This window comes from Carcharodon carcharias, chromosome 17 (assembly GCF_017639515.1).
Source record: "Carcharodon carcharias isolate sCarCar2 chromosome 17, sCarCar2.pri, whole genome shotgun sequence".
NCBI lineage: Eukaryota > Metazoa > Chordata > Chondrichthyes > Lamniformes > Lamnidae > Carcharodon > Carcharodon carcharias.
In genome coordinates this window covers 16,685,734-16,707,323 of record NC_054483.1, presented here as the reverse complement: position 1 = coordinate 16,707,323, position 21,590 = coordinate 16,685,734, and the positions used below count along the sequence as shown (strand labels likewise).

Here is a 21,590-nt window from a genome sequence, read left to right as displayed (position 1 = left end):
AGATATAAACTTAAACTTTAAGGGTATACCGTCCTACAGTGAGACTGTTGTGTGAGCTAGTACTGGCACAGTGTACCATACTGTTGGCATATCATTGGTGCTAGTGTACCTCATGCTGTGAGCATGTCCCATGCTGCGGGTATATCCAGTGCGACATTCTGTACTTCAGTGATTTGCATTGATGATCTACCCCACTTAGTTCCATTGTTGGTTTATCCTGCACCAATATAATGTGTTGTTGGTGCATCCCACATTTTAGTATAATGGTGTATTCACACTGCTATGGTATCTGATACTGTTGTAGAGCAAGATAAATGAAATTTAACAAAACAAGCCAACAAAGGGGAGATATTTGCCGTGTTAGCTGCTCGAGCTGGTGAACCTTGAGAGTCCAGCCATCTGTCACTATTGCTGCAATCTAACTTGTCAGTGGAAGATAACTTTATCTTTCCTGAGATCCTCACCACCAACTTTGTGGCTTTACAATGTTGCCATTACTCAGTTAAATAAATTACTGAGCCCTATTGTCGTAACTGTACGTGTTTTCTGTGCAGGTGTTGAACTTTCCTGGCATTGGAAATTGTGCTCCTGGGACCCTTCAAGAACAGCACAGTTATAAAAATGTAAGCTTTTACGTTGTTGGCCCTTTAACACAGCTGGTAGTGGGGGAGATGATTGTTTTAGTGAAAATACTTTCAACTGGGACTGCGAATAGGCTACAAAAGAGAGAAAGAAACAGGAATATATTAGAATGCTATGGACATTGGCTTTTCTCTCTGATCGTGAAGGTACAGCTGTCATAGTAAGTTAGGCATTCAGCAACTGAACTGACTAAAACCCTTTGAAATTCAGAACAGAAATATTAGTCAATACTTAAACTAAACACCAGCAAATGACAAAAACATTACAAAATGTATACAGAGGCACTGAAGAAGGAAGTGGAAAAGATGTAGAAGTTTGAAACCAGAATTGAGAGGGTCTAACTATCAGGAAAGACTAAAGAATCTGGAGTTATTTTCCCAAGAAAAGAGAAGGGAGGGGAGTAACCAAATAGAGGTCTTTAAAATTTTGAACAGGTTTGATTAGGTGGGCATATATGATTCCGAAGAACTCCAAAACTAGGTGTCTTAAATATGATAATCACTCAAAAATCCATAGGGAATCCAGAAGAAACTCTTTCACCCAGAGACTGATGAGAATGTAGAACTTGCTGCCACATGGCACATTCAATGCATATAGCATGGACGCATTTAAGGGGAAGCCAGACAAGCACGCGGGAGAAAGGAATAGAAGTTTATGCCGACTGAGTTAGGTTAAATAGGATGTTGGGAGGAGGCTCATGTGGCCTATAAATATTTGCATAGACTAGTCATGGTGAATGGCTTGCTTATGTGCTGTAAATTCTGTGTAAGATGATGTAGCATTTTCACTGTTTCCTGCTTGATAAAAAGTCATTGGCATGGATTTATTATCAGCTTCTGCCCCCCTTGTATTTATGTACTCCTGTAAAAGATAAACACATTTCTTAATTTAAGAAAAGGACATTTATTCTTTATCTGGACTATCTGTCAGGTTTAACAAGAGAGCTTTGACCCTGAGCTTGTGATGGAAGATGAGAGTTGTGCTGCATGAATTCCATGTGAATTAGTTTCCACATCACCCTTTGTAAAATGTGGTCCTGACATAAGGGAGGTCTTTCTCAAGCTCACTTGTGTCAAATGGAAAGTAATAGGAGAAAAGTGTGAATGAATGAAATATTGCTGTTTGGTACGGCAGCTTCCTCACCTTCCTGCGGTGGAGCGTTTCTGCAATCACATGAAGTTCTCTCTTGTGCTGCTTTTCAGGGTTTGCTGGGTATGTGTCTGCGTCCACATGTGACTGATGATGCTCACAATGGGAATGCGGTGCTGAAAACTATACCTGTGAGTAGTAAGAACCTTGCAGATTAAGACTGAAACTATTAGAGTTTATTGGATACTTGATTCGTATGTATTTCAACCATAAACGCTTGCCTTAGGAGCTCTACAAAGCTTTGGTTTTATCATGGATGTTGGCTTCTTTACAGATTTCTACATTGAAGCAAAATGGCCTTTTACAATCGCTTACGGCTGGAGCGGATGAAAATAAACATGACGGTGAGTCTCTGTTTCCAGGGCCTGGACAGGGCATGGGTTTTAGTTTCTATAAAGATTGATTTCTGCAGAAACTGCACTCCAGCCAAGTGCCAACTCAAGTTACATCTTTTCAGCACTTTGCAGGGGTGAAAGCTTGAGTCTATGCTGGAATGATCAAATTGGAGATGGGCTAGTTGTTGTGCAGATAGTGAATTGATGGCAAAATTTGAGACATGTTGTTTAACTTAAAAAGTGCAGTGTTTGCAAGTTGGCAAGGCGAATATGAAACATATGTACACCCTTCAAGAGAAAGAAAGGAGATTTGGGTGTTCTCCAGTAAAGATCACAAAACGTTTGTGGCCATTGCCATGAAGTGATTGTTGGAGAGAATAGGGAACTAGGGTGTATTTATAGGATAATTGATTATAAGGCAAAGCATCTTAACTTGTCCTTGTACAAGACTTTGGTTGGGTCTCCTTTAAAATACAACATCTAGTTATTAGTCTCCTCAAATGATGGGTGATGTTGTAAGGGGGAAAGAGGAAGGCCATAAGATTAATACTCAGTTAAAGTATTTTACTTGCAAAGATAGCTTAAAAGAACTGGGTAAAATAATTGCCATAACCCACGAGGGACCATGGGCATCTCTGCCTGTTAGAGAGAGAGAGAGACAAGCAGTTATCTAACTTGAGGGACACCACTCTGCGTCAAGTATGGTTAAGACAGAGGCATGAACTACCACAGCTGGTACAGGGATTGAACCTGCACCATTGGCACCATTATTCTGCACCACACTTTAGCCATCTAGCCAACATACCCCTACAAAACAACTGGGACTTGACACTTTAGAGATAAGAAGTATTATTGGTATTTTTTCAAGGCTTGTAAGATAAAGAGAACAGATTGGGTTTGTGTAGATAGTTTGTTTCAAGTAAATAAGTTAGCAACGACCAGTGGTCATGAACTCAAATTATGTAAGTCCAGAACTAGCTTAGATGTCGGAACATCTAAGGAAAGACTGGACCTGTGGAACAGGCTGCTGGTTTGTGTGCTATACACTTAATTCCTTCAAGTGAGTGCTGGACCTGTTTCTGGCAGAGGTGGAATCAACTCAAATAAAAGACAAGTACTGTATAGCATTAATGAGAGCAGAGGGTCTCCTGGATGAGTTTTGATTGTCTAAAGGAGTCAAAAAGGAATTTTCCAGATGTTTCCTCCTAATTGGCAAGGATTTTCATCTGGTTTATCACCACTCCAGATCCATATATGGATTGTGGGCAGGATGTATATATTATGATGCATAAGGCATTGGAATTGTGTGGGTTAGGCTGAATGGACCATTGTTCTTTTCCTGTCTTCCATTTTCTTATGATTGTATATCTTCATTGTAATTACTGAATTAAATTTTGAATATCAAAGAATTTGAGGTAAGCAAAAATTATGATTGTAGGTGGACTGGTAAAAATTATTCATCTGGGCAAAGGCAGTTTAAAATACCATAATGTGCAGTTATTTTTTTCTATTAGATGGTAACAGGAGACAAAGAAGTTAATATTTTTAGATAATCTGAAATTATGGTTGTAGGTGGACTGGTAAGAATTATTTGTCCTGGTAAAGGCAGTATGAAGTACCTAATGTGCGGTTATTATGTTCTATTAGATGGGAACAGGAGACAAAGAAGTTAATTTTTTTTAGATAATCTGCTGAAGTTAAGCTGTTGGTGTTAGGTCATGCGTAAAATCTGAATTGGGAAGATAACTGCATCTATGTAATCCAAAGGGAAGACTTTGGGCTGTGAAAGGAAGGAGTTTGTACACAATAAACCATACTGAAAATGTTTTTTTGTTTTTCAGTGGAGGTGACTTTGGAGGTGTTGCAGGCAGAGGCTGAGTGGGAGGCTTTGGAAGCAGTTCACAGAGGTGAGATATTAATACTCTGGGTTTCCGCTGTTTTTAACTTGACAGTAGATAGTCACTGTGTCTGTCAGTCCGCATCACTGGCCATTCAATAAAGCTTACCTCCTTATCATGTTTGATCAAAAATACCTGATTCTGTTGGATCTGACATCCTGTAATAAATTAGTTTAACTATGATTTAAATTAAAGAGAAACAGATTCATTATAAAGGCAACATATACTTGTAATCTCAGATGTCACCAGATGACGATTTGGCAGACAGCCACAGGTGTCTCCCCTCAAATAGTGTGATGTTAAAGAACAGGTCATAACAGCAACCTTGACCTGACAATGTGTAATGATCCAGGGAATAGGCTATTGTAGACCTGGTAGTTTGTAATGATACAAAATTAATTAATGATCTCATAGTAAAGGATCCTTTCGATAAGAGTGATCATAACATGATGGAATTTCTCATTCAGTTTGAGGGTGAGAAATATGGGTCTGAAGCTAGTGTCTTAAACTTAAAGGCAATCTACAAGTATAATAAAAGCAAAATACTGCGGATGCTAGAAATCTGAAACAAAAAGAGAAAAGGCTGGAAAATCTCAGCAGATCTAACAGCATCTGTGGAAAGAAAAATAAAGTTAATGTTTCGAGTCCATATGACTCTTTTTCAGAGCTAAAGAGAAGTAAAAACGTGATGAAATTTATACCATTTACAGGGGGTGGAGCAGGCGAAGCTGGATAGAAGGCAAAAGAGAGATTGACAACGTATCACTGGTCTTCTATCCAGCTTCACCTGCTCCACCCCTCTTAAACAGTGTAAATTTCATCACGTTTTTACTTCTCTTTAGCCCTGAAGAAGAGTCATACGGACTCGAAACATTAACTCTGTTTTTCTCTCCACAGATGCTGTTAGACCCGCTGAGTTTTTCCAGCATTTTCTGTTCTTGTTTCACAAAGGTATGATGACAGTTAGCTAGAGTGGAATAGGAAAATGAGTTAAAAGCTAAGACATTAGAGAAGCTGTGGCAGACATTTAAGGAGATATTTCAAAACTCTCAAGATAGATTCCATTGAGAGAGAAAGACACTATGAGAAGGATGCACCATCCTTCTAAGGAAGTTAAGGATGGTATCAAATTGAAAGAACATATGTACAATCCTGCAAAGATTAGTAGTGGAAGATTGGGAAAATTTTAGAAACCAGCAAAGGATGGCTAAAAGAAATAGAGGGAGAGAAAATGGAGTATGAGAGGAAAACTAGCAAGTAATATTAAAAAAAAAACAGTAAAAGCTTTTAGACGGATATAAAAAGGAAGCGAGTGGCAAAAGTAAGCATTGGTACCTTAGAGGATGAGACTGGGGAATTAATAATGAGAAACAAGGAAATGGCAGAGACTTTGAACATGTATTTTGTATCTGTATTCACAGTAGAAGACACAAAAAGCATCTCCAGAATAGTAGAAAATCAAAGAGACAAAGGAAAGAGAGATACTTAAAACAATCTTAATCACTAGAGAAAAAGCACTAGAAAAACTAATGAGCTAAAGGCTGACAAGTGCCCTGGAGCTGATGGCTTACATTCTGGGGTCTTAAAGGAAGTGACTGCAGAGATAGTGGATGCATTGGTTGTAATCTTCCAAAATTCCCTATATTCTGGAATGGTTCCGGCAATTGGAAAACTGCGAATGTAACACCACTATTTAAGAAAGGAGGGAGACAAAAAGCAGGAAACTATAGGCTGGTTAGTCTAACATCTGCCATGGGAAAAATGCTAGAATTCATTATTAAGGAAGTGGTGGAGGACATCTAGAAAACCATAAGGCAGGTTCAATCAAGACATTCATAAGGGCATTAGATAATTATTTGAATAGAAATAATATGCAGAGGTACAGGGAAAAGGCAGGGAAATTGCACCAGGTCATAATGCTCATTTGGAGATCCATTGCAGACACAATGGGCTTAATGGCCTCCTTCTGTGCCACAACACAATAAGGCAGAGCCAACGCGGTTTTGTCAATGGGATATCATTTTTTGACAAATTTATTAGAGTTCTTTGAGGCTGTAACAACTAGGGTGGTTAAAGGGGAGCCAGTAGGAAAGGCATTCGATAAGGCGCCATGTAAAAGATTACTACAAAAGATAAGAGATAATGTTGTTGGGGAAGACATATGATCATGGACAGAAGATTGGTTAATTAACAATGAGGGGGAGTCAGAATAAATGCGTAATTTTCACTTTGGTAAACTATGCCTAGTGGAGTGCCACAGGAATCAATGCAGAGGCTTTGAATACTTACGATCTATATTAATGACTTGAATGAAGAGACAAATTGTATTGCAACCAGATTTGCTGATGATACAAAGATAGATAGGAAAGCAAGTTGTGGGGAGGATACAAAGGTGGTCTGCAGAGGGATACAGATAAGTTAAGTGAGTGGTTGAAAATATTGACAAATGGAGTATAATGTGGTAAGATGTGAGGTTGTGAATTTTGGCGGGAGAAATGGAAAAGCAGAATATTATTTACCTGGAGAGAAACTGCAGAGTGCTTCAGTACAGAGGGATCTGTACGTGAATCACAAAATGTTAGCATGCAGCACAGCAAGTAATTAGGAAGGCAAATGGAATGTTGGTCTTTATTACAAGGGGCAGGTTTAATAAAAGATCCCTAGGAAATAGTGACCATAGCATGGTAGAATTTAGCATTCAATTAGAGAATGAGAAGCATGGGTCAGAAACAACTATGCTAAACTTAATTAAGGGTAATTACAAAGGAATGAAGGCAGAGTTGGCTGGAGTGGGCTGGGAAAGGAGTTTAGCAGAAAAGCCAGTTGATAAATAATGGCAGATAGAACCATAGAACACTACAGCACAGAAAACAGGCTATTCGGCCCTTCTAGTCAGTGCCAAAATATTATTCCGCTAGTCCCATTGACCTGTATCCAGTCCATAACCCTCCAGATCTCTCCCATTCATGTCTCTAATTTATTCTTAAAACTTAAGAGTGAGCCCGCATTTACCATGTCAGATGGTAGCTCATTCCACACTCTCACCACTCTCTGAGTGAAGAAGTTCCCCCTAATGTTCCCCCTAAACCTTTCCCCTTTCACCCTAAAGCCATGTCCTCTCATGTTTATTTCTCCTAATCTAAGTGGAAAGAGCCTACTCGCATTTACTCTGTCTATACCCCTCATAATTTTGTAAACTTCGATCATATCTCCCCTCATTCTTCTACGCTTCAAGGAATAAAGTCCTAACCTGTTTAATCTTTCCCTGTAACTCAACTCCTTAAGACCCGGCAACATCCTAGTAAATCTTCCCTGCAATCTCTCAATCTTACTGATATCCTTCCTGTAGTTAGGCGACCAGAACTGCACACAATACTCCAAAGTTGGCCTCACCAATGTCTTATACAACCTCACCACAACATCCCAACTCCTATACTCAATACTTTGATTTATGAAGGCCAGTATGCCAAAAGATTTCTTTACAACCTTGTCTGCCTGTGATGCCACTTTCAGGGAACTATGTATCTGAACTCCCAGATCCCTTTGTTCCTCGGCACTCCTCAGTGCCCTACCATTTACTGTGTATGTCCTACCTTGGTCTGACCTTCCAAAATGTAACACCTCACACTTTTCCGCATTAAATTCCATCTGCCATTTTCTGGCCCATTTCTCCAGTTGGTCCAGATCTCTCTGCAAGCTTTGAAAGCCTTCCTCGCTGTCCACAAAGCCTCCAATCTTAGTGTCATCAGCAAACTTGCTGATCCAATTCACCACATTATCATCCAAATCATTGGTATAGACAACAAACAACAATGGTCCCAGCACAGATCCCTGAGGCACACCACTAGTCACAGACCTCCAGTCTGAGAAACAATCATACACTACCACTCTCTGTCTTCTCCCACACAGCCAATTTCGAATCCAGTTTACAACCTCTCCATGGATACCAAGTGTCTGAACCTTCTGAACTAACCTCCCATGTGGGATCTTGTCAAAGGCCTTACTAAAGTCTATGTAGACAACATCCACAGCCTTTCCTTCATCTACTTTCTTGGTAACCTCCTTGAAAAACTCTACAAGGTTCGTTAAACAGACCTACCACGCACAAAGCCATGCTGACTATCCTTAATCAGCCCTTGGCTATCCAAATAATTATATATTCGATCTCTCAGAGCACCTTCCAATAACTTACCTACTCCTGACATCAGGCTCACTGGCCTGTAATTACCTGGTTTACTTTTGGAGCCTTTTTTAAACAACGGAACAACATGAGCTACCCGCCAATCCTCCGGCACCTCACCCGTGGCTAAGGACATTTTAAATATTTCTGCCAGGGTCCCTGCAATTTCTACACTAGTCTCCCTCAAGGTCCGAGGGAATATCATGTCAGGCCAGAGGGATTTATCTACCTTTATTCACTATAAGGCAGCAAGCACCTCCTCTTTAATCTCTATATGTTCCATGAAACTACTGCTTGTTTCCCTTCCTTCCTTATACACTTTGCCAGTTTCCTGAGTAAATTTGATGCAAAAAAAACTGTTTAAGATCTCCCCCATCTCGTGAGGCTCCACACATAGATGACCATTCTGATCTTCAAGGGGACCAATTGTGTCCCTTACTATCCTTTTACTCTTAATTTACTTGTAGAAACCCTTTAGGTTTACCTTCACATTATCTGCCAAAGATGTTTAAGAAAGTAGTTCATGACTCATAACAAAGATATATCCCAGTGAGGAAGAAGGATTCTAGGAAGGGGATAAACCAACCATGGTTAACCAAGTAAGTTAAGGAAAGTATCAAGTTGAAAGGAAAAACAAACAATGTGGCAAAGATCAGTGGTAAGCCAGAGGATTGGGAAAGTTTTAAAAACCAACAAATGATGACTAAAAAAATGTAATAAAGAGGGAGAAAATAAACTTTGAGGGTAAACTAGCAAGTAGTATAAAAACAGACAGTAAGAGCTTCTTTAGATATATGAAAAGGAAGAGAGAGGCCAAAGTGAACATAGCCCCCTTAGAGAATGAGGCTGGGGAAATAAGAATGGGAACCAGGAAATGGAAGAGGAATTGATTAAATGCTTTGCATCAGCCTTCACAGTAGAAGACACCAACAGCATTCCAAAAATGCTAAATAATCAAGGGGCAAAAGGGGGAGGGAAGAAATAAATACAATCTCTATCACTAGAGAAAAGGTACTAGGGGAACGAATGGGGCTAAAGACCAGTAAGTCCCCTGGACCTGATGGGTTGCATCCTAGGATATTAAAAGAAGTAGCTACACAGATAGTGGATGCACTGGTAGTAATCTTCCAAGAATCCTCAGATTCTGGAAAAGTCCCAGGGATTGGAAAACTGCCAATGTAACACCCTTATTCGAACAAGGAGGGCAACAAAAAACAGGTAACTACAGGCCAGTTAGCCTAACATCTGTCATTGGGAAAATGTTGGAGTCTATTATAAAGGATATAATATCAGAGTATTTAGAAATGCATAATATAATCAAGCAGAATCAACATGGCTTCATGAAGGGGAAATCATGCCTAACAAACTTATTAGAATTCTTTTAAGGAGGTAGCAAGCAGAATAGATAAAGGGGGATCCAGTAGATGTAATATATTTGGATTTCCAAAAGGCGTTCAATAAAGTACTGTAAAAAAGACTACTTAAAAAGCTAAGAGCCCATGGTGTTTGGAGTAGTATATTAGCATGGGTATAGGATTGGCTAACTAATAGAAGACAAGAGAGTTGGGATAAGTGGGGGCATTTTCAGGATGGCAACCTGTAACTAGTGAAGTGCCACAGGAATCAGTGCTGGGACCACAGTTATTTACAATATATATTAATGACTTGGATGAGAGAAGTGAATGTACTATTGCCAAGTTTGCACATGACACAAAAATAGTTGGGAAGGCAAGGGATGAGGATGACACAAAGAGTCTACAGATGGATATAGACAGGTTAAACGAGTGGGCAAAAACTTGGCAGATGGAATATAATGTGAGGTTATGCACTTTGGCAGGAAGAATAGAGGAGCTGATTATTATTTAAATGGAGAAAGACTGCAGAAAGTTGCAGCACAGAGGGATTTGGGGGTCCTCGGTGCATGAATCCCAAAAAGCTAGCATACAAGTTCAGCAGGCAATCGGGAAGGCAAATGGAATGTTTGTCTTTATTTCAAAGTGAATGGAGTATAAAAATAGGGAATCCTTGCTAAACTATACAAGGCACTACTTAGACCACATCTAGAATACTGTAAACACTTTTGGCCCCCTTATCTAAGGAAAAATACACTGGCATTGGAGGCAGTCCAGAGAAGGCTCACTAGTTTGATCCTGGGTATGGAGGGATTTTCTAATGAGGAGAGGTTGAGTAGGTTGGGCCTTTATTCATTGAAGTTTAGAAGAACGAGAAGTGACCTGATTGAAATATATAAGATTCTTAAGGGGCTTGACAGGGTAGCTGCTGTTAGATTGTTTCCCCTTGTGGGAGAGTCTAGGCCCAGAGGGCATAATCTCAGAGTAAGGGACGCCCATTTAGAGATGAGGAGGAATTTCTTCTCTCAGAGCGTAGTCAACCTGTGGAATTCTTTACCGCATAGGGCTGTAGAGGCTGGGTCATTAAGAACATTGAAGGCTGAGATAAACATATTTTTAATCAGTAAGGGAATATAGGGATATAGGGAAAAGGCAGGAAAGTAAAGTTGAGGATTATCAGATCAGCCATGATCTCATTGAATGGCAGAGCAGACTCGATGGGCTGAATGGCCTTATGGTCTTATGGCATGGAGCTTAAAAGTAGAGGGCATTGGTGAGACCACACTTGGAGTACTCTGTACAGTTTTAGTCTCCTTACTTAAGAGGGATATAACTCCATTGGAAACAGTTCAGAGAAGGTTCACTAGGCTGATTCCTGGGATGAAGCAGTAGTCTTAGGAGGAAAGGTTGAGCAGGTTCAACCTATACTCATTAGAATTTAGAAGAATGAGAAGTGATCTTATTGAAATAAATAATTCTGAGGGGGCTTGACAAGGTAAATGCTAGGAGGATGTTTTCCATCATGGTGGAATTGAGAACTGGTGGGCATAGTTTAAAAATAAGGCATCTCCCAATTAAGAAGGAATTTTATTCTCTCAGAGAATAGTCTTTGGAATTCTCTTTTCCAACTAGCAGTTGAGGCTGTGTCATTTAATATGTTCAAGGCTAAGTTAGATAGATTTGTGATTGACAAGTCAAGGGTTATGGGGGTGGGGGAGTGGTGGTCTGTGTGGGCAGGCATGAAAGTGGAATTAAAATCACAATCAGAACAACATTGATCTTGTCGAATGGCGGAGCAGGCTGGAGGGGCCAGTGGCCTTCTGCTCCTATTTCGCATGATCTTATGTAACTTGCAGTGAGTATAGATGAACTGAAAAATTCAGATTCAATCATGCTCCTAATTACAGTTCAGCAGAAAAAAATGTTTAGTTATTTATAAACCTGAGAGAATTCACTGGGGAGGGGTGAAGCCACAGCCATCAGCATTCTACGTTTCAGCTCAGCTTTAGGATTGTGGGAGTTAGGCATGAATAACTCCAGTTCATTTCCCGTCTTTTTCTAAATGAGGTCATTCTACACAGTACAGTGTGCTGTGGAAAAATTAGGGTAGGGTCACTCTCTGAATTATTCTTCAACGAACAGGAAATTCTTGGTAGGGCTGCTCTTTTTATTGACTATAAACCCAAGTCATTAACAAAATATTTTTCTGTTCACTTTACTAACTACTTAATTAAGTCAGCTTTGCAGTGGTATCATATTTACACATGGTTGCAGAGCCAGTGAAGTTGTCACCTCATCAGTCCAGTATTACAGTGGCCTTATTCCACTTTTAAGAACTGCCCAACATTTGTTTCAATGAAACTTGCCTCTTTTTTTGTATGTCTATATGCAGGTTGTTTCTGCTTAACCAACCTGATGATCTTTTAGTACCACTGGAGTTAATATTTCAGTTCTCTGCTTTGCAAATGTTCATAATAGAGAAAGCTCACATATGGTCTACAGGATGGAAGTAATTTCACAGAAAAACAAACAGCCAGCCCAGAAAAGATGGGAACTTTGCAGAATGCATTCAGGCAGATATACAAACAAAGAAAATATTGGACTTCATTGAAAGATTTGGAATTACAAGTGATTCACTGGCTCTCCAGTTATGTCCACACAAAAGATCATAGTGTTGACTATGGTTACAGATATCCTGGTTTCACAACCCTTTGAATGAAGTGGTTAAGTGGTTCCTCTTCATCACAGTCCAAAATGATCAAACCTTTATCCTGAGACTGTGTCCCCATATTCTACATTCTTCAACCAGGGGAAACAACTTTTCAGTATCTGCCCTGTCAAGCCCTATCTTATCTGGGTAGTGAGAATTTGCTGTCGTTTGCTGAACCTCGTCATTCCCCACCCACCCCTCCAGGAGGAAGTTCCCCATCAGTGACATGGGAAAATGGATGTTGCCTCTTTTTTCAGTTCCACAGATTTCTTGTCCCTCATTGATTGTTGCATGTACGACACCTTTAATGGAGAGGGCAGGTAGTAAAGGTGACTAATAACACTGTTAATAGCAGGCTACCAAGATGCTTATGTGGCTGGCCTGATGGAAACTTCCTATCCCGTTTTTCTCTTTAAATGGGAACAATGGGGCTGAGAACCTCAGTGGAGTGGAGATCAAGGCCCTGTTGCATTGCTGGCCTGATGAGCTGTGCCATTTTTCTGTTCTGGCTGTCTCTGGAAAGGTAGAGAAAATGCTCTTAATTGTGTGACCTTACTATTAATTTGCAGATTCTGCAAGAGATACAGACAGGTTAAGTGAATGGATAACAAAGTGGCAGATGAAGTAAAATGTGGGGAAATGTGAGGTTATTCACTTTGATAGTCAGAACAGAAAAGCAGAACATTTTTTGACAAGATGCAAACTTCTAAATGTTGCTGTTCAGCGAGACTTGGGTGTACTCATACAATTAACACAAAGTCAGCATGCAGGTACTGCAATCAATTAGGAAAGCAAATGGCATGTTGGCCTTTATAGCATGAGGATTGGAGTACAAGATTAGGGAAGTCATGCTATAATTGTACAGGGCTTTGGTGAGACCACACCTGCAGTACAGTGTGCAGCTTTGGTCTCCATCTTTAATTCATTTACTTGCATTGGAAGTAGTACAGTGAAGCTTCACTTGATTGGTTCTTGGGCTGAGAGTGTTCTCCTATGATGAGAGACTGAGTAAATTGGACCTGTGCTCTCTGCAGTTTAGAAGAAGAAGAGTTGATCTCATTCAAACATAGGAGACTCTGAAGGGGCATGATAGGGCAATCATTGAAAGGGGTTTGTTCCCCACTGGGGAATCTCGAACATGGGGATACAGCTCAGAATAAGGGCTCAAGTTCTTTGGGAACTGGGCTGAGCAATCCTTTGTCCCCTTCACTGTCAGGTCAGACTGCTTGAAGGTGCTGGGGATATGGTTTGGAGGGACCAGGGCATGCGTTAGAAACTGGAAGGAGCGAGTGGCTATGGTGGAAACAAAACTGGGCAAGTGGGAGCAACGCTCTCTGTCCATTGCGGGTAAGAATTTGGTCATCAGGTTTGAGGCACTTTCTGTGTTGCCGTACTTGGTGCAGGTCTGGCTTATTCCTCACTCCTGCATGGTGGCGATCACCCAAGCTATCTTTCGCTTTATCTGGAGCTCGAAAATGGGTCGTGTTCGTAGGGACACGATGTACAAGCCTCTGGATAAAGCGGGGAAAAAACATGCCCAACATTACCCTTATCCTGATGGCCACCCTTGTGTGTGGCTGCATCAAGCTGTGCAAAGACCCTTGGTACGCAAACACCAAGTGTCACTACGTGCTGAGGTTCCCCGCTGTTTTGAAGGATGGGTCTGGCCGTGCTGCCGCGGAATGCTCCAAGTAGTTGGACCGTGCTGTACCACCTATCCCTCGTGGAAGAATTTATGCAGAGAAACACTTTTATAATTACAAGTCAATCAGGCAGTGGCCGGCACATAATGTTCTTGAGGCCCAGCGGGAAAATGAGATGGTGGGTCCTGTCAGATGGCTCCCATGGCAGACTGTCAAAGTCATTTGGCAGAATGCCTCATTGCCAGAACTTTCCAACAAGCACCAAGACATAGCTTGGCTAGTGGTGAGAAAGGCCCACCCTGTCAGATCCTTCTAACATGCTAGGAGTCTCACCCCCTCCACACGCTGCCCTCGAGGGGGCTGTGGTGGGAAAGAGACCGTTGTTCACCTCCTTGTGGAATGTGCCTTCGTAAAGAAAGTCTGCAGAGAGATGCAGTCGTTTTTGTTGAGGTTCATCCAAGCAGTTCTCTGACACAGGACTCTGTGCTCTACGGGTTGTTCCCAGGGACTGGGACAAACATCACTGAGACAAACATCAACTGCAGCTGGAGGATCATCAACTCGGTGAAAGACGCTCTTTGGTCTGCCTGAAACTTGTTGGTCTTCCAGTGCAAAGAGTTGTCCCCGACTGAGTGTTGCAGACTGGCACATTCCAAGGTCCAGGACTACATGCTGAGGGATGCACTAAAGCTTGGGGCAGCCGCCGCAAAGGTGCAATGGGGAAAGGTCACTGTGTAAGACCTTTCTGCCACAGTGCACTTAGGGGCTGGGAACTATATAGACCTCTCAGTATACAGTAAAAACTACATGTGTCACAATTGTATTGAAGCACCTCAGAGTGCAACATGATCTGTGCAGATAATTCGATATATCTATGTAGATAATTTGAATACCATTGCACTGTCTGTCTGTAATGATCATGTTGAAATGTCTATTATTTATTGATTGTATCGAAGCACCTCATGATCTATGTGGAAAAGTTGAATCTGATTGCACTTTTTGTGATGGTCATTTTGAAATGTTTTGTAACGTTCTTTCAGATATTTTATGAATAAAGTATATTTTCAAAAAAAAAAATCAATAATTTAGGACTGAGATGAGAAGAAACCTATTTACCCAAAGAGTTGCAAATTTATAGAATTCGTTATCCAGAGGGTTGGGCTTCATAGTTGAATATACTTAAGACTGAGGTAAACAGATTTTTGGTGTCTCAGAGAATCAAGGGATATGGGGAATGGGAGGGAAAGTGGAGTTGAGGCAGAAGATTAGCCATGATCGCACTGAATGGCAGAGCAAGCTTGAGGTGTCAAATGGTATCTTCATGCTCCTATTTCTTATACTCTTAGGTTCCCTTGCTCTCACATAATGAATGGGAGATGGTGTGAACGAACAAAAGTTAATAAATGGGAAAATTCAATATGCTAATTGAATGAGCAAAGTTCTGTGTATTCGCTTCTACTCTGACTGGCTGAGTGATTTTCTTCTCTTTCAGATTTTCCATTGGAAGAACAGGAAGGTAAGGATTTCTCTGCATAGCCTTATGGCTTTCTTATGTTGTATGTTAATAACATTCAACATTCTGACTCCACAATTGCTTAGATCGCCAAAGCAAAATACCATAGCAACATGCCAAGCACATTTGGAAATACACCATGGGTGCTCAGCAGTAAACCCCAGTTAAAATGACATGGAGAACTCAGAAGAATGTCCCAGTACAGTTGGCAACATGCCCCTACATCCTATCAACTCAGTGCTGGAACCTACCAAAATTCATCATCAGAAGACTGGTCTGAGAAATGAATGGCTCAATGCTGCTTGAGTAAGTTACCCTGGTTACCTTGTCAGTCCCACAAAATGTTCTGCAGTGAACTGAACATGCTGCAATCACAGCTGTGTGAATATATTTTGAAACCTTGAAGTTACACAACCTGGTGGAGAGTTTGAAATGTCTTATGTGAAAGATCATCTGTACATTAGTGCCACTTATTCATATGTGTTGCTTCCTTCTAGGTCCAAATGATGTAACTGGATGCACCCAAGTCATCTCCTTTAATGAAGCACTTCAGCATTTTCAAACAGCTGATCTCTGTGAATACAGGGTAAGACAGTGTGAGAGAAGGAAACTGAGATCAGAACACTCAGTTGTTTGTTTTGATGATTCGTTTAAGAAAATTATTTTGAAATGTTCCTTGCAGATTTTAACCTCAAACCTCATGTCATGCAAAAGGTTTTGGCTAATGCTATATCGTTAAATGTAAGACTGAAGTCCCAGACATTTTCCCGCTTCTCTTGGGGAGAATGCTCAAATGTGTGACAGATTCAGAGGTCTTTGGGTGGAATGCTTCATATGTGAGGAGGTCTGAGTCTTGCAGGAGGATGCTCAAGACCAGAGCTTTCTAAAAGCACAAGGGCAGGTCGTTCATATGTGAAGGCATCTGGGATTTGAAAGTCAGATGTTTCATGGCAGCAGAGTGTGTGGGCTGAAGGGCAGGATGTTCCAATGTGACATGACCTAGATTTGGTCGATAGCATTCCAGAGCTGACCAGGTCTGGCTTTTTTCTTTACACTGACAGAAGAACATACAGCCAACTGTGCGGAGGACAGGGTTTTCTGCCATCACTCATTTTCTCTTCGGCCCTCCGCGGTTGCACAAGGAGTTGCAGGAGGAGCGGGACTTGGTATTTGCGATTGGCCAGTGTGAGTATGGCAAGCAGTTCACTTAAGCTGAAGCAAGACTGCATCTTGCTTTAATACATTGTCCATTTTATTGTGAAGCATATGGGAGACACTGAGTGTTTTGCAGTTTATTCACGGTCTAGCACTCAGCATGTTTTTTTTTCTACCTGGAAGCCATTTCTATCATGTTTTCCCATGCAAGGTTGGAAGCAGTTACTTTTCAGTGTCAGTCATGGCTCAGTGGATAACACTCTGAGTTACAAGGTTCCGGGTTCAAGTCCCACTCCAGAACTTGGGCACCAAAGCCAAGGCTGACCCTCCAGTACAGTACTGAGGGAGTACTCCACTGTTGGGCGTGCCACCTTTCAGATGAGTTGTTAAACCAAAGCTCCATCTGGATGCTTGGGTACATGTAAAAGATCCCATGGCACTATTTTAAAGAGCAGGGGAGTTACTCCTGGTGTCCTGGCCAATGTGTACCCCATAATCAACATCATAAAATCAGATTATCTGATCATTATCACATTGCTGTTTGTGAGAGTTTGCTATGTGCACAGTGGCTGAAACATCCTACATTACAAAAGTGACAATACTTCAAAAAGTACTTCAATGACTGTAATGCATTTTGAGATGTCTGGTGTTCATAAAAAACACAATTTAAATGCAAGTCTTTAAGTTTAGTTTGTGCTTCATAGTAATGAGCTGTATGAACATCTTCTGAGACACTTCAGTGAGCTAGCTCTGTGGGCATCCAGCATAGAATTAGTAGATATAACTAGGTATGCAGGGTGAATTGACAGGGTGGCTGATATTACAAGAAAGTTTAAGAATCTCAGACTCCAATAAAAAAAAGTATTTTTGTTCACAGGATCATTTGTCACACAAAGTATTGTGGGTTTGAAACCATTACTGATAGGTTTGTAAAACAGACTTCTAATGAACAAAAATCACTAGCTTAAATTGTACAAGATGCTGGTACTTTTTTTGGCGCAGGCTCCTTGGACAACGATCAGAAAGTTCACATTCGAGTTTTGCAGACAATTTACAAGAAACTGACTGGGGCAAAGTTTGACTGTGCACGATATGGGTCACATTGGGAACAATTAGGATTTCAAGGTAAGAGCAAAGAAACATTCTGCTTTACAGGTGACTCATGTTGCGATGTTCCCAGTGCGTTATCAGACTGAGGTTCAACAGGGAATTTCATCCAAGAGTGAATGTATTCTGTTGGCAGCATTAAATGTGTACAATGTAGCAAAGAGTGTGTTATAACAGCGTGTTCACACTGAGGCTGAATGTGAGAACTGGCAGCATTAAGTCTGGATGTGTAACAGTGCTATAGCAGTTAAGTTGGTTGTGTTAAACTGACTGTTTTACACAACCAGTACACATTCTGGTATGTGTACTGCTTCTACAAAACTACTGTGATTTCATCAAATTATGCCTGACAAACAACAAACCTAAGGAATATGCTTTCCTCAGAATATGTTTGTGAACTAGCAGAGCAAAATGATGAACAAGTTTGACTTCTATTTTTGCCTATGAATTTTGTTTGTTACTAGGTACGGATCCAGGGACTGACCTACGAGGGACAGGATTCCTCGGGCTGATGCACACATTGTATATGGTGATGGACCTGCAAACTTTACCATTGGCTCGTGATATTTACAAATTGTCACAGCATCCAATACAAGTTAGTCAACACTACCACTTCTTAATTTGGTTTTAAATTCAAAAGATAGAATCTTGTCACAGACAGAATTTTGTGTTCCCATTGCTGCCTGTGTTTGTATGTTTGTATGTAAGAGGTCTGTGTTTTCTTACCCTCAGAGTGTGGATCTCAAATTAAATAATTTCAACAGCAAGCTTTTGTGAGTTTAAAAATGAAAAAGGTTATTTATTGTTACTCGCTTACCTCGAAAATAATGCAACATTTCACTCTTTCGTCTCACACAAAGATTAGATACAGATGAAGATAATGTACTATTACAGCTTACAATAATCTCATTCTCTTTCATGGCAGGCCTGTAGTTTCTTCGATGAAGTTGATGCTTTAAAGAAATGAAGTCTTGTAAAGTGAAGGATTCTTAGTAAGGTTTGAAGTTTCTTGTAGTCACATTTCTAGGAGGTTGGTTCTCAGTGAATTTTAACTGGAATGAGTTGAGGGAATCCTACTCTCTGTTGAGATCTCTTGCCTTCAAGCTATTTTGCTGTTCATTACCTTTGCTACTTGATGACTTACAGCTAAAGGCTTTTGGTGGAACTCTGTCTGCAAAGAGGTTGCTGCTTTTAAAAGCAGACAGAAAACATGACTGTCCTATCATATGAATTTTTACAAGTTCAAGCCCTTAACCAAATAAGGTGGGTGGTTATATCCATTACACACCCTGTGTTTAGGGTTTAACAACTTGAGAGTTTGAGACAGCCAGGGTCTTTGTGTTTGAATGGCACATTCAATTTGATAATGCCCTTTTGGATTATTTTTGGGAAAGGGCATTGATTCAGCATCAATCTGGAATATTCCTTTTGACCCATCTTGAGACAAAGGAGTGGTTTCATTTCACAAAAGAAGTAAGGTGGCCCTCAGGTGGCTATCTTTTTCAGCCTTTTTGTGTTCAGTTTTGAAATATAAGAATTGATTGAAAGTCCATAACATACTAGGCATGACAGTCTATTGTGAGTAAGGCCTGCAAGAACTTGCTTCTGTATTTTGAGATAAGCTGAATAAATGGAATTTATTAGCGAAACTATGTGAACAGAGTTGAAAAAAGTTGTTTCAATTTGCAAGTAAATTAAGTTAAACCATTTCATGTTATGTTTGATGCAATGGAGCTTTGGAATGCTGCACCAGGATTAGTGACTGTGGGTTTCCACACTTAAGTTTATAATCTTTCTTTATGCCGTTGTGCTCGGGAGGGAGAGGAATCAAGGGTTGTTCATCCCAAACTGCAATATTGTGGGGTAACAACATTGAATGTATCTCTCGCCTGCCTCCCAGGTTGATTGGTTTACTTGGTTGTATTATTCGTTTGGTACAGCATGATGACTCGTGGGTAGACTGTGGTATATTTAGAGAATGGAAACTGCTTTTGCACATAAGTAGTTTAGTTTCATATGTAAACTTGTACCAGATGTGTTTTATATTCAATGTGCAAAAACTGTACCAATTGGAATTGTTGATTATAATCTTTACCTTCAGTGGATATTGTATGTTATTCTATATATCCTTAGCAATCATTTACATCAGCATTAAATTTTTAATGTGTCAGGTACTCTGATTTTTAAGAACTCCTGCAAAGTATTTTTGCTTCCCATTTTGATACTGAGCTGTACTTAGCAATAGACCCAAGATTCTCTTCCTGCTCTGTGGAGAATTAGCTGATATCAGTCTGGGCAGAAGGTCTCAGTGACCCAGACTGGGGAGGAGGAAATTGAGCCAGAACTCCCATTTCTGTTCATTATCCATGCTGCGATGTGTATTTATGACCATAGGGGTGAAGAGACAACTGAGCTTAGCTGTGACTCTCCGCTCTGCTCATATGTGCTGCACACATTCAGTACCTGGGCTGACATGAAGAATGATCACATGGATAAGGTACCTGGAGGATGCTGTCTGTTTGTGGAGCTGAACCCCAGAAGGAGGTGCATTTTCAGGAACAGAAAAAGATAGTTTTAATTCCAGTTTCTAAAAGACAATATTACATAGCAATTTTCCCATTTTGAAAAGTGATGTTGTTTTGATGTCATGATTCGTTGATCATACACAGGACTGATGTGAACAAAAAATGTAAAAATCCTAAATGTAAATATTTTCGACGAGTTTAGGTTGTGCATTTAAGTGAATAAATAAACTACATTCAATCTTATAGCAATACGCATGCACACACACATATGTGATATACAATTAAGGCAAATGTAATGCTGGAAAACTGTATGAATAGTAGAACATTCTTGAAAAATGCAATGTTTCTATCAGCATTTGGAAAAGAAACAAACATGCTTTTTTTGACAAGTAGCCTGCATGCACTTCTTAGATTTCTTTCAAGTGCTGATGAACTTGTTATGTATTTCCAACATCTTTTTTAAAATTACACATCCCTCTAAGATTAAAATATATTTACTAACCTTCTGAAGCACTGACATTTAATCCCAAATTGAACATTATTTTGGTGTGAGTGTTAAACTGATTTTGCTGTTTGCTGAGACAGTCTCCTCTGCATGGTGTTTGCTTTCCCTTTGACCATATTTTCTTCTTTTGTTGCAGAATTTTCCTTTCTGTCTTATGTCCATTAACATCACCAGAATCACAATCCAGGCATTGAGGGAAGAATGTTTATCCAAGTAGGTGACATAGAATATGAGTGACTGATGTCAATTTATTCCTGTCAAATGAGATGCATTTAGAACAGAAGAAAATTAATCATTTTGGGAGTAAGATGAAATGCTTCCTCATCTTCCTGAAAAATATACCAATGGGAGCACATCTTCCTATTAGTCAAAGGGGAAGTGATGCCGTAGTGGCATTGTGGCTGGACTAGTAATCCAGAGATCCAGGGTAATACTCTGGAATCCGGCTTTGAATCTTGCCATTCAATAAAAATGAATTCAATAAAAATCTGAAACCATTGTCGATTGTTGTAAAAACCCATCTGGTTTACCCATGCCTTTTTAGAAAGGAAATCTGCCATCCTTCCCTGGTCTGGATTACATATGGCTCTTAAATGCCCTCTGAAATGGCCTAGCAAGCCACTTAGTTGTATTAAACCGCTACAAAGTCTCAAAAAAGGAATGAAACCGGATGGACCATCCCGCATTGACATAGGCAATGGCAAACTCAGCCCTGTCGACCCTGCAAAGTCCTCCTTACTAACATCTGGGGGCTTGTGCCAAAATTGGGAGAGCTGTCTCACAGACTAGTCAACAGCCTGACATAGTCATCCTTATGGAATCATATCTTACAGATAATATCCCAGACTCTACCATCACCATCCTTGGGTATGCCCT

The 21,590-nt window shown here is 40.3% G+C and overlaps 1 protein-coding gene across 2 annotated transcripts in view; it reads left to right on the top strand.

Moving 5' to 3' along the window:
- Nucleotides 1–21,590, top strand: part of elmod3 (ELMO/CED-12 domain containing 3) — a 37,513-nt gene that overhangs the window by 6,806 nt on the left and 9,117 nt on the right. The window contains exons 3-12 of one of the 2 annotated variants that reach the window (XM_041209789.1): nt 555–623; nt 1,845–1,922; nt 2,066–2,135; nt 3,968–4,033; nt 15,402–15,425; nt 15,920–16,008; nt 16,487–16,607; nt 17,580–17,702; nt 18,149–18,279; nt 20,851–20,927. In XM_041209789.1, coding sequence (XP_041065723.1) covers nt 555–623; nt 1,845–1,922; nt 2,066–2,135; nt 3,968–4,033; nt 15,402–15,425; nt 15,920–16,008; nt 16,487–16,607; nt 17,580–17,702; nt 18,149–18,279; nt 20,851–20,927 — 848 coding nt within the window. Of the gene's footprint in view, nt 1–554; nt 624–1,844; nt 1,923–2,065; nt 2,136–3,967; nt 4,034–15,401; nt 15,426–15,919; nt 16,009–16,483; nt 16,608–17,579; nt 17,703–18,148; nt 18,280–20,850; nt 20,928–21,590 lie in introns of both variants that reach the window. The other variant, XM_041209788.1, reaches the window with a different exon arrangement.